General features: G+C 39.5%; 1 protein-coding gene across 1 annotated transcript; it reads left to right on the top strand.

Moving 5' to 3' along the window:
- Positions 1-15,562: 15,562 nt before the first annotated feature.
- LOC122006417 (LOB domain-containing protein 40-like) lies at positions 15,563-16,895 on the top strand. Its single transcript, XM_042561915.1, has 2 exons — positions 15,563-15,886; positions 15,948-16,895. The coding sequence occupies exons 1-2, from the start codon at positions 15,697-15,699 to the stop codon at positions 16,565-16,567; spliced, it is 810 nt and encodes a 269-aa protein (XP_042417849.1). The 5' UTR covers positions 15,563-15,696; the 3' UTR covers positions 16,568-16,895.
- Positions 16,896-17,159: the final 264 nt, after the last annotated feature.

The following is a 17,159-nucleotide window of genomic DNA, read 5'->3' as shown; positions in this document are numbered from 1 at the left end:
TAGAAAATTGTTATTTTGTTCCTAGTTTCTCAAAGAATATCATTTCGGTGTCAAGTTTAGACACCAAAGGATTTGTATTTCAATTCAAGGACAAGTTATGTTCCTTTTATTTGAATAATATATTCTATGGGAATGGTTCATTGAATAATGGTCTTTATATTCTTAACTTAGATGAACCGATCTATTGTATTGAAAGTAAGAAACAGAAATTACATGACTCAAACTTAACATACCTCTGGCACTGTAGACTTGGTCATATAACCCAGAAACGCATCGCTAGACTACTCAATAATGGGTATTTGGACTCTTTTGAATTAGAGCCCATAGATACATGCGAAGCATGTTTACAAGGAAAAATGACCAAGAAGCCATTCACCAAGATAGGTGAACGGGCAAAGGAACCACTAGAACTTATACATAGTGATGTTTGTGGACCAATGGAAGTTCAGGCTAGAGGAGTGTATACCTACTTCATGACTTTTACTGACGATTTAAGTAGATATGGATATGTCTACTTAATGAGACATAAGCCTGAAACTCTAGACAAGTTTAAGGAGTTCAAGAATGAGGTAGAAAATCAACTTGGTAAGAAGATTAAGGCCCTTCGGAGTGATCGAGGTGGCGAGTATCTAAGCCAAGAGTTCATTGATTTACCTAAAAGAGTGTGGGATAATTTCTCAACTTACACCTCCTAGGACGCCAGAGTGGAATGGTGTTTCGGAAAGGAGAAATCGCACACTCATGGATATGGTTAGATCAATGCTAAGTCATGCAAGTCTTCCAATGTCATTTTGGGGCTATACCTTAGAAACAGCAGCATACACACTTAACCGAGTTCCTACCAAGACAGTAGATAAGACTCCTTATGAATTATGGTTTGGAAAGAAACCAAATTTATCTTATCTTAAGATATGGGGCAGTAATGCTTACGTGAAAAATGAAAATTCTAATAAGCTTGCAGCAAGATCCATAAAATGTATGTTTGTAGGTTATCCCAAAGCTACAATGGGATATTATTTTTATCTCCCAAGTGAGCACAAAGTTATTGTTGCTCGATATGCTATTTTCTTGGAAAAGGAATTTATTTCTAAAGAAAATAGTGGGAGTAAAGTAAGTCTTGAAGAAATTATAGACTCTACAAACAGGTTGGAAGATGAATAGTTGGACAATGAGACAGTGCCACAAGCACAAGTGTCTCCTTCATCCGGGACTGCTCAAGAAACGCGAGATCAACGTAAGTCTACAAGAATACATCGAGAGCCAAACAGATATGGTTGGCTAGTAACCCAAGATGAGGAAGTGCTACTCATCGAAGATGATGAACCGTTGACTTACGAGGAAGCAGTTGCTTCAAATGATTCCGAGAAATGGCTGGAAGCCATTGTAAGACCGTTGAATTCGATAGAGGGGGGGGTGAATATCGATTCGAAAATCTCGAGTTAAAACGCAGCGGAAAAGTAAAGAAGTAAAGAGATGAACACTGTTGATTTTTACTTCGTTCGGAGCCTTGTGACGACTCCTACTCGAAGGCCCGTACTCCTTGAGTACTTTCGTTGGGCAATTCACTAGCAATTTGGATAATTACAATTTACGTACAAATATTGCTAATGAAAAGAAAGAAAACAAAGCTAACTGACAAACAATGAATTAAAAAGAGAGCCGGAGTGAGTCGTCGGAGCTTTGTGAACGTTGTTGGAGCGCAGAGCAGCAGAGTGATTGGACTCAGAGTTCTCAGAAGACTGATATCTCGAAGCTCCTGCCTGGGGCTTCTTTTATATGCTGCTCCGGGCGCCTGGATCCCTTCCGGGTGCCTGGAATGTGACGTAACACTCCCAACCAGCATGCTCCAAGTGTCAACGTCGTCCTGGGGATAAAATTTGTCTCCGGGCGCCCGGACCCTCACTTTTCCCTACCTGCAAAACAGTGTTAGTCCGAGGCAAATAAACCCTGCAACACAGTTTGTTAGCACATTTTTACAGATACGCTAGGTAATAAAAATTAGCATCAAGAGTATGACTTAGATTCCGTCTTTCCGAGACCGGAATCTAGTCACGATCTCGACTTAGATATCCGAAATGGATCTAAGCCGGATCGACGCCTAATGTTCCCTTCCCGGGAACGCGTCCTCGCAGTCACTCCCCTCCAGTGACTTACCTTACTTACCTGCCAGACGTCCGGTCAGCCCGTCGACCCGTCTGGACTTCTTGCCAAGCGTCCGGTCAGCCCGTCGACCCGCTTGGACTTCTCGCCAGCTATCCGGTCAGCCCGTCGACCTAGCTGGACTTCTCGCCAAGCGTCCGGTCAGCCCGTCGACCCGCTTGGACTTCTGCCAGACATCCGTCGACCTAGCTAGACTTCGTGCCAGACATCTGGTCAGCCCGTCGACCTGTCTGGACTTCTCCTGCACACTCGATCAAAGTGTCAGACAACAACACAACTAACTTAACCTATTTGTCATTCATCAAAACCTGGGTTAGACCGTTAGTGCTACCCGCACCAACAATCTCCCCCTTTTTGATGGAATGACAACCTGGTTAAGTTAGTGAAAGCATATGTACGAAACACCATGCATTTGTGTGGTTTTAAAGTTAGTTTGTGTTTTTCAGATTGGTTTAGCTAACTTAACCACCTAACCCTTCTCCCCCTTTGGCATTCATAAAAAAAAATAAGGGTAAACAATCATAGTGTAGAGTTACTTAAAACAATAACACTTAATCTTGAAAAATAACTGAGTTTGGTTCAGGAGTCAAGGACAAAAGTACAATTTTTAAATCCAAGAAAAGATCAAGTTGACTGGGGGGAGTATAAAGATTTGAAAACTTTTAAATTTAATTTTCAAACATAAGTGTATAAAGTCTAAATTTCAAGATTAAATTTTCAAAACAAGTTTCAACTTTGAAACGCTTTTCAAACATAAGTTTTCAAAAATTTCAAAACTAAGTTTGAAAAATCTATTTTTCAAAACTAATTGAAATTTATTTTTCAACACTAAGTTTGTAAAAGATTCAATTTTCAAAATCAAGGAAAATGATTTTGAGAGGCTTAGTTTGTAAAATAATTTTTGTAAAGTTTAACCTTCAAATCAAATTGTCAAAACTAAGTGAAATCAAATTTTAAGAACTAGATGCAGGAACATTTTCAAAGTAAAGTTAAATTAAATTTAAATCTTTACTTTTTTGAATGTTTTGATAAAATTTGTTTTCCAAAATCAAATTTTCAAAGTTTAAACGTACTAGATTCAAAACCATGGTTTAAAATACTTGAAAAGTTCAGTTTTCAAAGACTAGGTAAAAAGGATAAAAAGTTTGTGAATTAAAAAAAATTTCACAATTTTAAACAAGTTGTTTTTAAATTTTGATTTTTAAAATTAAGTTTAAAATTTAATTTGAAAAACTAAAGTAGTTTTATTTCTCCCCCTGAATTTGATACTTAACGCTTACCAGCTGTCTAACCAATTAGGTACTAACTAACTATCAGAAGATAGTAGCTTTCACTTGGTTAGTCAGATTAAGTTAATTATGATCAGTCAGTGTTTGACTTGACTGATGAACTTTAATCTGATTAATATCTGAATTATATTTAATGTCCAGACTTATGTTGATGCACTGAAATAAGCATCTTAAGTGTAGACAGTTGGCCTATGCATCTCACCCCTTTCTATGTTTATCAAACACAAGCAAGGTAAACCTAAGATGTTGGTGAGATGCTCAAGAACTAAACCTATGGGTACATGCTTTCTAAGGATTCAAAACTAGTCTAAGGCCAAAACTGTTTTCGAAAGTCTAAAAAATGGAAAGTTTGAAAACAAACAAGTTTAGCCTATAAGTTGGTGAAATCAATTTCGAAAGTATTTTTGAAATTTCCTAGTCTATTGAGCACATCCCTAATTGTCGTCGTAAGTTGCTAAATTCACTTTCAGGGAGTGGTTTTGTAAAAATGTCAGCTAAATTTGATTTAGACTCAACGTACTTGAGTTCAATATCACCTTTAGTAACATGATCCCTGATGAAGTGGTGCCTAATTTCAATATGTTTGGTTCTTGAATGATGCACAGGATTCTTGGTTAAGTTAATTGAACTTATATTGTCAATTAATACTTTTACATTTGTGATATTTAAGTTGAAATCTTTTAGAGTATGCATCATCCATAATAACTGTGCAACACATTCGCCTATAGCTATGTATTCTGACTCAGTTGTAGATAGTGCAACACAGTGTTGCTTTCTACTAAACCAGCTGACAAGGGATGGACCAAGTAGTTGGCATCCACCACTTGTGCTTTTTCGGTCTAATTTGCATCCGGCATAATCTGAGTCAGAATATCCTATTAATTCAAAGTTGTTGGTTCTAGGATACCAAATTCCTACATTTGTGGTTCCCTTGAGGTATCTAAAGATTCTTTTGACTTGAGTCAAATGAGATTCTTTAGCACAGGTTTGGTATCGAGCACACATACTAACTGGAAATAAAATGTCAGGTCGGCTTGCAGTTAAGTAAAGTAGACTGCCTATTGCGCTCCGATAATGTTTTAAGTCTACAGATTTCCCATTAGGATCATCATCTAGTATTGTGTTTACGGCCATAGGTGTTTTTATTTCTTTAGTATTTTCCATTCCAAATTTTCTAAGTAACTTCTTAGTATATTTTTGTTGATAAATATAATTTCCTTCATTTGTTTGTTTGACTTGTAACCCTAGAAAATAAGTTAATTTTCCTACCAGACTCATTTCGAATTCGTGTTCCATTAGATTTGTAAATTCGTTTAAAAACTCTGAGTTTGTTGAACCAAAGATGATATCATCTACATAAATTTGAGCTATAAAAATATCTTCTTTTATTGATTTCACAAATAGTGTTGGGTCAACTTGACCTTGGTTGAACCCTTTAGAGATTAAGTAAGAAGTTAGTCTTTCATACCATGCCCTAGGTGCCTGTTTAAGTCCATATAATGCCCTTTTTAATTTGTAGACATAATCAGGGTGTTCTAGGCTTTCAAAACCAGGTGGCTGACCTACATAAACTTCTTCTTTTATTAATCCATTAAGAAAGGCAGACTTGACATCCATTTGATATAGTTTGAATCCTTTATGGGCTGCATAGCTTAGTAACATTCTAATGGACTCTAGTCTAGCTACCGGGGCATAAGTTTCATCATAGTCAAGTCCTTCAACTTGACTGAACCCTTTGGCAACTAACCTGGCCTTGTTTCTAGTAATTTCTCCAGTTCACTTAACTTGTTTCTAAATACCCATTTGGTTTCTATTATTTTCTTATCGTTAGGTGGAGGTACTAGGTCCCAAACTTCATTGCGCTCAAATTGAGCTAATTCTTCTTGCATAGCTATGACCCAGTCTGGGTCAAGTAGGGATTCAGCTTTGTCAATATTTGAGATTAACGAGATTTGACTTAGGTTTCTGAAAGATGACCTAGTTTGGACCCTAAGGTCTGGGTCACCAATTATTTGATCAGTAGGATGGTTTGGGTTGACTCTTATGGTTCTAGAAGGTTGACTTTCTTGTAGTTGTTCTTCTTCTTCATGATTTTGGGTTTGGTTTGTTCCTTCAGAATTGATATGTTCATGAACAGGGTCAACTGGTTGAGGTTGGGCTTGTTCTAGGTTTTGATTGGATTCTTTGAATTTTACATTGGTGGTTTCCTCAATTCTTAAGGTAACTTTATTATAAATTCTGTAGCCTCTGCTATTCAGAGAGTACCCTAGAAAAATTCCATTTTCTATTTTGGAAGTGAATTTACCTAAGTGTTCTCTAGTATTTAGGATAAAGGCTGGGCAACCAAATACCTTAAAGTGTTTTATATTAGGTTGTTTGTTGTAAAATATTTCAAAAAATGTTTTATTGTGTTTTTTGTTTAGTGTTGTTCGGTTTTGTACATAGCAGGCTGTACTAACAGCTTCTGCCCAAAAATATTTAGGTAAGTTGTATTCGTTTAGCATAGTTCTAGATGCTTCAAGTAAAGTTCTATTTTTCCTTTCTACAATTCCATTTTGTTGGGGAGTTTTAGGGCAAGAGAATTCATGATGATAGCCATTTTCAAGGCAAAATTTATCAAAATTATGATTTTTAAATTCTCCTCCATTATCACTTCTGATTCTTTTGATTTTTATGCCTTTTTCATTTTCAATTTGTTTGCAGAAATTTGTAAAAATTTCAAAGGTTTCATCTTTATTTTTTAAGAATTTGACCCAAGTGAACCTAGAATAGTCGTCTATTATAACTAAACAGTATAGACTTCCATTTATTGATTTAACTCCATGGGAGTCAAATAGGTCTAAGTGTAAAAGTTCTAGGACTGAGTTGGTTTGGGATTCATTAATTAGTTTGTGGGTAGATTTTGTTTGTTTGCCTTGTTGACAAGCATTACATATCGTTAAATCTAAGTTAGGTAATTTTGGTAAGCCTCTAACTAGACCATTTAATTTAGTTATGTTTCTGAAATGTGTGTGTGACATTCTTCTATGCCATAACCAGGTTTCTTCTTTTTGTGTTAAATAACACTTGACTGAAGAAGTGGTTAAGTTAATGGCATAAATATTGTCTTTTCTAAAGCCTTTTAGGATTATAGTTGGATTATCTAGATGTTTGATCAAACATTCTGTAGATAGAAATTTTACCTTATACCTAGTGTCACATAATTGACTTATGCTCAGAAGATTGTATTTAAAATTTTCAACAAGTAGAACATTTGTAATTATGAAATCTATTTTTAATTCAATATTACCTATACCAATTACCTTGAGTTTACCGTTGTTTCCAAAGGCAACTGTTCCTAGGCTTTTGTAGGTTAATTGAGTGAACTTGGTGTGATCTCCAGTCATATGTTTGGAGCAACCACTGTCCAAAATCCACTTGGTTTCCTACAACAAGTAGGATTTTTATGTTAGTCTTAGTTTATCAATTTTTAATCAATCATTAAAAAAATCTTAATTTTGAAATTAATTTAAGTTTAAAATTTTGAAGTTAATTTTTAAGTTAAAATTAAAATTTTGAAATTAATTTTTAAGTTAAAATTAAAATTTTGAAATTAATTTTTAAGTTAAAATTAAAGTTAAAAATAAAAATTTTGAAATTAATTTTTAAGTTAAAATTTTGAAATTAAGTTAAAATTTTGAAAATAATTTTTAAGTTAAAATTAAAATTTTGAAAATAATTTTTAAGTTAAACTTTTGAAAATAATTTTTAAGTTAAAATTAAAATTTTGAAAATAATTTTTAAGTTAAACTTTTGAAAATAATTTTTAAGTTTAAAATTTTGAAATTTTGAAATTAATTTTTAAGTTAAAATTTTGAAGTTTAAAATTAAAATTTTGAAAATAATTTTTAAGTTAAAATTTTGAAAATAATTTTTAAGTTAAAATTTTGAAATTTTGAAATTAATTTTTAAGCCTTATTCATCTCACCCGATCTATATTATCAATCAGGGAATCCTATGATTTTGTGAGATGAAATTAGATTTTTAATTATGGAGTTTTGGTTTAACGTGTGTTAGATTCAGATTTAGTTTTGGTTTCCACAAATAGGCATTTTTCGGATAAATTTCTAAGCTTGGTGAGTCACATGGACATCATTAGAAGTAACCAACCTTTCGAAGTTTTCCGAATAGTCCTATCCACGGAACTTAGTACTAAATCTTGGTCTAACTGGTTAGGATTCGTTTAAGGGTAGCTTCGGTCAGTTCCACTTGGCCAAATGCACCAGATCGAAGCCATATCTTTCTAGACATGCGATGCCCAAGCTTCCCTAACGTACTATCATCCAAAAACTTCACCAGTACCATGAGTCAAGTTAAACTTGGTCTCTAATCTTAATTACCCTGCCGGGTTAGTTTGTTTTGGGTTACCCTGTCGGGTAGGTTAGTTTTGGAGGTGCCAGCTATTCTGGAGCCTCCCCCTGAATTATTGGCCATTAATTTAGATTTTGGGTTTGTGTCGATTCTTTTTATAGTTATAATCAACTTGGTGATAATCTAAATTTTGTTGAGTTTTGAATTTTGATTTTAATTTAGATTTATATTTTAGTTTTTGATCTGATTTATTCAAGTTTATATAATGTATTTTATCTTTAGGTATATAGAATTGACTAAGTCCTACTTGCGTGGTTAAGCATGCTTTCGGGACCCAAGCTTGTTTAGTTGCTTTGTGTTGGGTTAATAATGATTTAAAGGTTTTGTTTGAGTTTGACTTATATCCAAGTCCGGTTTTATTATAGCATGTCTTTTGGTTATTTAGAATTAAATCTAAATTTTTAGATCTTGTTGTGAATTTTTCCAACAATTCTTTTAACTTATTAATTTCATTTTTTAATGATAAATTCTCCTCCTCAAGTGTTCGATCTTGAGTTGGATTCGAATTTTTTAATTGTTCCTTGAGGTTTTGATTTTCCTCAAGAAGCGATTTATTTTTATTTTCCAATTTAACTAATTTTTTATTTAAACACGAGATAATTCTAAAGAATTTACGATTTAAGTTTAGGTATACCTCTTCGGAACCTTCGGAAACGAGTGCGGACTCGTGGCTCGATTCGGCTCTGATTCGTCTTCCGTTTCAGCTTCGCGAGCCATCAGCACGAGGTGACTTTGGTGCTTTTGCCTTTCTCCCTCCGATTCGTCGAGGAGGAATCGTCCCATGTTGCTTTGAGGGCTTTCTTCTTTGTTGACTTTGGTTTGTCAAGTTTCAATCTTGGGCATTCGTTCTTGTAGTGCCCCTTTTTGTTACATCCGAAACATGTGACATTTCTTGAGTCGGCTGGCGAACTGATCTTCTGAAGATCCTGTTTGCTGAAGCTTCTCTTTTTCCTGTTCACCAGGTGTTCTTCGTCTTCAGAGTCTTGATCGGAATCTTCTTCAGATTCGGGCTTGTTCTTCTTTTCTTTAGAGGAACCTGCAAATAAAGCTACACCTTTCTCGACCCCGGCGTTAGTTTGCTCATGAAGTTCTAATTCACAAAAGAGTTCATCCAATTTTAATTTAGATAAATTTTTTGAAATTTTGTAGGCATCTACGATTGATGCCCATAAATTGTTTCGCGGAAAAGCATTTAATGCGTACCTGATTAAGTCTCGGTTCTCCATTTGGTGGCCTATCGCGTGGAGACCGTTGAGGATATCTTTGACCCTCGCGTGGAGCTGACTTGCCGTTTCTCCTTCCTGCATTTTTATATTAAAAATTTTATTTAACAGCAAATCTCTTTTTGTTACCTTCGCGTCGCTTGTTCCTTCGTGCAGCTCGATCAGTTTATCCCAGAGCTCCTTAGCGTTTTGATGCGGTCCGACCCGGTTCAGTTCTTCTCGTGTTAGTCCGCAGTGTAGAGTATTGATGGCTTTGTTTTCAATTGATGCCTTTTTCTTTACATCATTTGTCCAGTCTTCAGGGTCTACTATGTTCCCGGAGTTATCTACTGGAATTTTGTAAGCCCTTGTGACGCTCATCCATTGGTCGTAGTCTGTCTTCATGTAGACCTCCATTCTCCTCTTCCAGTACGAAAAGTCATCCCCGTTGAATAGGGGAGGACGTACTGTGCTGAAGCCTTCTTGTTGAGACATCTTATCCTGCACACACTAAATTAACTGGAAAAAAATCCCAAGACTTCGTCTTGGATTAGCAGTGCGGGAGAAATAGAAACTCTAAGTTGGTGTTGTACCAATTTAGATTTTAAATGCAACGAGAAAAAAATCTTCCAAAAAGATAATAATATCAGTTTGGAATTGTTAAAAAAAATGATTTCACCCCCTGTCTGATTGGTGGTTGCACCAAATCAGAGCGGTACCTGCTCTGATACCACTTGTAAGACCGTTGAATTCGATAGAGGGGGGGGGGGTGAATATCGATTCGAAAATCTCGAGTTAAAACGCAGCGGAAAAGTAAAGAAGTAAAGAGATGAACACTGTTGATTTTTACTTCGTTCAGAGCCTTGTGACGACTCCTACTCGAAGGCCCGTACTCCTTGAGTACTTTCGTTGGGCAATTCACTAGCAATTCGGATAATTACAATTTACGTACAAATATTGCTAATGAAAAGAAAGAAAACAAAGCTAACCGACAAACAATGAATTAAAAAGAGAGCCGGAGTGAGTCGTCGGAGCTTTGTGAACGTTGTTGGAGCGTAGAGCAGCAGAGTGATTGGACTCAGAGTTCTCAGAAGACCGATATCTCGAAGCTCCTGCCTGGGGCTTCTTTTATATGCTGCTCCGGGCGCCTGGATCCCTTCCGGGCGCCTGGATCCCTTCCGGGCGCCTGGAATGTGACGTAACACTCCCAACCAGCATGCTCCAAGTGTCAACGTCGTCCTGGGGATAAAATTTGCCTCCGGGCGCCTGGATCCCTTCCAGGCGCCCGAACTTCCGGGCAAATAAACCCTGCAGCACAGTTTGTTAGCACATTTTTACAGATACGCTAGGTAATAAAAATTAGCATCAAGAGTATGACTTAGATTCCGTCTTTCCGAGACCGGAATCTAGTCACGATCTCGACTTAGATATCCGAAATGGATCTAAGCAGGATCGACGCCTAATGTTCCCTTCCCGGGAACGCGCCCTCACAGTCAATCACTTCCAGTGACACGCGAGCCCGTCGACCCGTCTGGACTTCTTGCCAAGCGTCCGGTCAGCCCGTCGACCCGCTTGGACTTCTCGCCAGCTATCCGGTCAGCCCGTCGACCTAGCTGGACTTCTCGCTAAGCGTCCGGTCAGCCCGTCGACTCGCTTGGACTTCTCGCCAGCTATCCGGTCAGCCCGTCGACCTAGCTGGACTTCGTGCCAGACATCTGGTCAGCCCGTCGACCTGTCTGGACTTCTCCTGCACACTCGATCAAAGTGTCAGACAACAACACAACTAACTTAACCTATTTGTCATTCATCAAAACCTGGGTTAGACCGTTAGTGCTACCTGCACCAACAGCCATGAAATCTGAAATGGACTCCATGTACACCAACCAAGTTTGGGAGTTGGTTGATGTGCCAGTTGGGGTAAAACTCATACGGTGCAAATGGATCTTCAAGAAAAAGATTGACATGGATGGGAACATAAGTACCTATAAAGCTAGGCTTGTGGCAAAGGGTTTCAATCAACGTCTTGGAATTGACTATGATGAAACATTTTCGCCTGTTGAATGTTTAAGTCCATTAGAATTTTGCTAGCTATAGCAGCTTACAAGGACTACGAGATTTGACAAATGGATGTTAAAACTGCTTTCCTAAATGGAAAGTTACAGGAGGAAGTATATATGGTATAACCTCCCGGTTTTATAAAATTCGAGAACGCCAATAAAGCATGTAAGCTCAAGAAGTCCATTTATGGACTAAAGCAAGCATCTCGGAGTTGGAATCTGCGATTTGACGAAGCCATTAAAGATTTTTCTTTCGTCAAGAATCCAGAAGAACCTTGCGTTTACAAGAAGGTTAGTGGGAGTAAGATTACATTCCTAGTGTTGTACGTTGATGATATACTTCTTATAGGAAATGACATCCCTAGCCTAGAATCTACCAAGGCTTGGTTGGGAGAGTGTTTCTCAATGAAAGATCTTGGAGATGCAACCTATGTCTTAGGTATTAGAATATACCGAGATAGACAAAGCAGGTTACTAGGGTTGAGTCAAGGTGTATACATTGATAAAATGCTGAATAGATTCGGTATGCAGGACTCCAAAAGAGGATATTTACCAGTGTCACATGGTGTGCATCTTTCCAAAGCTATGTGTCCAGGAACACAAGAGGAAAGAAGTAGAATGGACAAGATACCTTATGCTTCGGCTATAGGGTCCATAATGTATGCTATGATATGCACTCGACCAGATGTCTCGTATGCATTAAGCATGACGAGTAGATATCAGTCAGATCCTGGAGAGGGTCATTGGACTGCGGTAAAGACTATCCTCAAATATCTTAGAAGAACAAAGAACATGTTCTTAGTTTTCGGAGGAGATGAGGAATTAGTCGTCAGAGGATATACTGACACAAGTTTTCAAACAGATCGGGATGATCTGAAGTCGCAACAAGGATATGTGTTTTGTCTGAATGGTGCAGCTGTTTGCTGGAGGAGTTCCAAGCAGGAGACAGTTGCAGATTCAACAGCTGAGTCCGAGTACATAGCAGCTTCAGAGGCAGCAAAGGAAGCTGTGTGGATCAGGAACTTCATAGCAGAGCTTGAAGTGGTTCCTAGCATTGTTGATCCAGTTGTGTTATACTGTGACAATAATGCAGCCATAGCACAGGCAAAGGAGCCAAGGTCTCACCAACGATCCAAGCATGTACTAAGGAAGTATCACCTCCTTAGGGAGATTGTTCAGAGGGGTGATGTGTTAGTTAGCAGAGTAGATACCAGCGAGAATATCGCAGACCCACTCACAAAGGCCTTACCTCTATAGAAACATGAGACCCATGTGAGGAGCCTAGGACTGAGAGTCCGTAGTGTTTGGCAATAGTGCAAGTGGGAGATTGTTAGTGTGTGCACTTATGTGCCAAGACACTGCTTATGTATTTTGTGGATAATTATTTAATAAAGGCAAGAATTTATCATTAATTAATTACTTTTCTGTACGTATATGATTAATGATAAAGTCCCACAGATTAATGAGCATATTAATCTGAAAATAGTCCTTGATCAGATAGATATCTAGAAGGGACATGGATATCTAGATCAACGCTGAGTATGACTAGGTCGAGATAGACCGGAGGGACGGATATCCAAGTTGTACTTGGGGGTGCCTTGAGTTTAGAGGTAGACTGGACACGACCCGCTCAAGAGGAGACCACATATTAAGCATCATTGGTTATTCCTCTTATGAACGAGTGTAACTAATCTTTTGACTTGAGACCTTCATTTATTCTATGAGTGGAGTTATGTGCTTTGACGCCGTTAAAAGCAGTCTTTAATCGGATTGTGATTAATACGGTAGTTGGGTGTATGACAAAACGTAGAGAGAATAGTGTTGAGTCAATAGAGGATTCATCGCTCTCTTGGATTAGGAGTTAACATCCTGGCCGCTTGATAGAGATATTAGTGACTCAAAATTCATGGCCATGGGAGGAATGATTTATCATTCAAGAGGAGTCTATTATATCTTGGAAATCAAGTAAAATAATTAATTTGGTATCGAATTAATTGGGATGTAGGCTTAGATGAAGAGATTGAATTACATAGTAATCGGTTCATAGTGGTTTACAGTTTATGACTGATATTAATTTTATCGCGTTGGGTGGCTAAAAACTGTTGCTAGACGGTTACCTTAGTCTGTGTATGGATTTACACTGTCTTCGTGTATAAAACCTAGAGGGTCGCACGCATAGCACGTAGACATGAACAAGAGTATCGGAAGCGAGTCGAGATCAAGATCAAATATGGATTTATTTGATACAAAGAAGAGAGAATTCGAATAGCCAAAATTATGATGATTAATGAAGAATTCGAAGAGTCATCATAATGATAATTAATGAAGAGTTATCATAATGAAGGTCATAAATGAAGAATTTATGGAGCCTATAACTCTTCATCTTCCTTATTAATGAAGATCATAAATGATGAATTAATTGAAGGCTTAACTCTTCGTATTCCTTGGAAGCTATAAATAGTCATCCTCGGAAAGATTCAATGTAAGGATTTCATTCTCTCCGTTTCTCCTTCGTCAACTTCGTCTTCCACCGGAAGATATCGGTAGTGCTTCCAAGACTTTGTCGATCCAAGTGGCTAGCACCTAACGGATCGTATCAAGTTCGTGATCTAGTGCGCGTGGATACCGCTAGAGGAGTCACACGTGAGGCTCTTATCTGTCTTATTTGTCCGTGATATTATTCACACCTATCGAGGTCTCGAAGTATGTTTTATATAATTTTGTGCAAAACTATATGTACCACGAAAGATCCATGATTCATTATATGTCTTCCGCTGCACTCAGAACTCTACAAATTAGCAGGTTTCTTCTTTCAAGTAAACAAAGAATAAATTATATCACCTCTTCTGTCTTTAATCCATCAGACTGTGCGTGCAAGTAAATGACAAAAAGCTGTTATAGATAAAACTTTCATCATGAAGAATTGAACTAAATTATCTTGTAAATTTTCAGGTGAAGAAAATTCATTTAAAATTGACTAGTTTTGAAGATTTACGTACCCATTATAGTCTATATTGCACCAAATTGTTGCTGCAATTAAGGTACGGAATATGCAAAAACTTGTTTCCAACCACATTAATCAGAAAGAGTAGTTTTCTTCTTCATTGGAATAAGTTTTGAATCAATAGCATAAAAAAAATAAAGAAGAAAATGTATTCATTAAGAAAAATGACTCCTAGATCTGATAAGAAAGGAAGCATACCGTGGCACTATCTGCAGAGGAAGAGTCCGGTTAAATGCCTTCAAATCCATTGAAGGCCCAATGCTTTCTCGCTCGAACGATTCAGAGAGCCTGATATTTCTCGATCGAATCGTGTTACAATTTCATCGCATTCTTTTGAGAACCCCCAAAGTTACATATTTCAACAATTAGCATACCCTAAAATTGTTAACTTGCTGTGTGCATGCTAATTGCTATCGCCAAACAAGGTGCCGGGAAACTGGGAAAGGACAGAAAAAAATATCTCCATTATCGGATAACAAGTTCCCGACGTGGAAAATACCTTGATAAGCCAATGGTCGATCCCTAGCTGCACCTCCTTGAAGGCGCCGCGGATCCTCCTCCGGTCGGGCGCGTCGTCCAGGTTCGCCTCCGACACCATCCTCGCAAGCTCATCGTCCACGCCTTCCCACCTCATCCTTCCTCCCCTCCCTCCAAATTCCCGATTGGAATCGAAGAAGAACTCGAGAATCCGCTCCGCGAGCGCAAATATGCCAAGGAGAAGACGAGGAGGAGGAGCGAAGAATGGAAAAACACAAGGGTGGCGAAGGGTCCCACGGCGGAAAGAAAACACAACGAGGAAGAAGGCAAATGATTCGAGGCCCTCGAGTCGCCGACCCCACAAATGATTCCAGCGAATTGCACAGAGGCGTCGGTGGGGCCAGCTTGGATCGAACTATCGGAAGGCGAGTGGACCACGCGGGTACCAACGACTCGTACCGAGATAACTTCAAGGAGAGAAGAAAATGTTGTTATCTCATTTGGGGCAAACTTAATGCGTTAATTATTATTATTATTATTTATTAAAAAAAGAGCTGGCTGATAAATCGTTATTTAAAATTTTGCCCATGACCAAATAATTCGGTCAACGGCCATCCCTAACAGCTCACCTCGAGAAGAGAGTGCCAACAGCCGCGCGCAAGCCCGTCGCGTGAGCTCTGAACGTGGAGTCCACGCGCGAGCCGACTTCACCGTCCGTCATCTTCATCATCCTTAGATTCCCTTCCGCGATCCATTGAGCCTCCTCGTCTCCAATCGAGGCGGCGACGGAGAGTGAGTGACGAGGACGTTGAAGGCCCTCGAAGCTGGACACTGTTACCATTTCGCGGTACTTTCTTTCTGGCTTGTAGCCCACCTTTTCGCCAGTACAAAAACCACTATTATTGGGATTGTAGCAAATCCGCCTTCCCACTCTTTGGAAACCATTGGCTCCATTTGGAAACCACGGCGGTTCTCCCTTCTCCTTCCCCTGCCATGCAATCTTATAAACTCCCCTCCCTTCCTCTCCTCTTCGTCTCGCATCTCCTCCTCCCCTGTTTTTGTTTGATTCACTCGTCGGCAGAGGAAAGTGCGTGGAGATGAAGATGAGCTGCAATGGCTGCCGAGTGCTGCGCAAGGGGTGTAGCGATAGCTGCAGCATCCGCCCCTGCTTGCAGTGGATCAGGAGCCCCGAGTCGCAGGCCAATGCCACCGTCTTCCTCGCCAAGTTTTACGGCCGCGCCGGCCTCCTCAACCTCATCAACGCCGGCCCCGACCACCTCCGCCCTGGTAAATTTGTGTGAAAGATTGCTCTCTGTGGGGATATGTCGATTGATTTTGTGGCTTGCAGCGATCTTTCGGTCTCTGTTGTACGAGGCGTGCGGGCGGATCGTGAACCCGATCTACGGCTCCGTCGGGCTGCTCTGGTCCGGCAGCTGGCAAGCCTGCCAGGCGGCGGTGGATGCGGTGCTGAGGGGGGCGCCCGTGGTTCCCATCCCCACCGAGACGGCGGCCTCCGCCTCGGCGCCGCCGCTCAAGGGCTACGACATCCGCCACGTCTCCAAGGACCCCGCCGGCGAGTCACTCCACAAGGTCAACGCGCTCGGCCGCGCCCGATTCAAGCGCCACGGCGTCCAGCCTGCGCCGGCACAACCCCAGCAACAGCATCGACCGACCGCTCAGTTCCTGAGCAGCCGGAGCCACGAGTCGACCTCCAGCTGCCGCGCGGCGGAGCCCGAGCCGCCGACTAACGAGAGCATGTCGTCGGCGGAGACCGCGGAGGCGGGGTCGCACGTGAGCCAAGGCGAACCAGACCGGTCCTCCTCCTCCACCTCCTCCTCAGAGGCCCTGCTGGAGCTCACACTGGGGTTCAAACCTTCCCTCGACATCCCCCAGTCAACGACGTCTCGACCCCTAGCCGCAAGCTCCGCCGGCTTTGTCCTGCCGCCGCCGGCGACAGCCACTTCGTAACCCGACGATCCTAAATAAAATAAATAAAAAATATACATCAAATCGAAGGCAGACAAAAATGCGAATTTCTTTTTGCGTTTTGCTTTTTGTTCAACTTAATTAGGAAGAATTTTGTTGCTCCTCCTCTCGCTTTAGTTAACTTTTGGTTAATCTTTTTCCAATTAAGCATTAGTGTAGTGTACTCTGCATGCTTAGGTAATTATTACGTGGATGTACAGTTGAGGAACTTCATGTATCTGTAGTGCCCTACTGTAAATTAATATATGTAATATGAGCCGTGGCCAAACTTGCTTCCTCTGAACAAAGGCATCGTTTCAATTCTTTTTTAGTGGGCGAAGTTTTTCATCAGCTGTCAAGTAGATCAGTAACTAATCAATTCAGTATTTTAATCTAAGAGAAATTTATTTATTTATTTTTGAAATTGAGAATCGATCTTTAGGTTAATCGAAATTTATTCATTAGTTTTTTAAAATTTAAGTTTGCTCCTTAAATATTTGAAAAAGATGCTCATCATTTAACAGGGAAAATCCTTTCAACTTCCTTATTAACTCTCTAATGGCTTTTTCATGGAAGAGTGGAAGAAAGAAAAGCT

Source organism: Zingiber officinale, chromosome 7B (assembly GCF_018446385.1).
Source record: "Zingiber officinale cultivar Zhangliang chromosome 7B, Zo_v1.1, whole genome shotgun sequence".
Taxonomy (NCBI): domain Eukaryota; kingdom Viridiplantae; phylum Streptophyta; class Magnoliopsida; order Zingiberales; family Zingiberaceae; genus Zingiber; species Zingiber officinale.
Note: the sequence above shows the minus strand (reverse complement) of the source record. Positions and strands in the feature narration are given on the sequence as shown.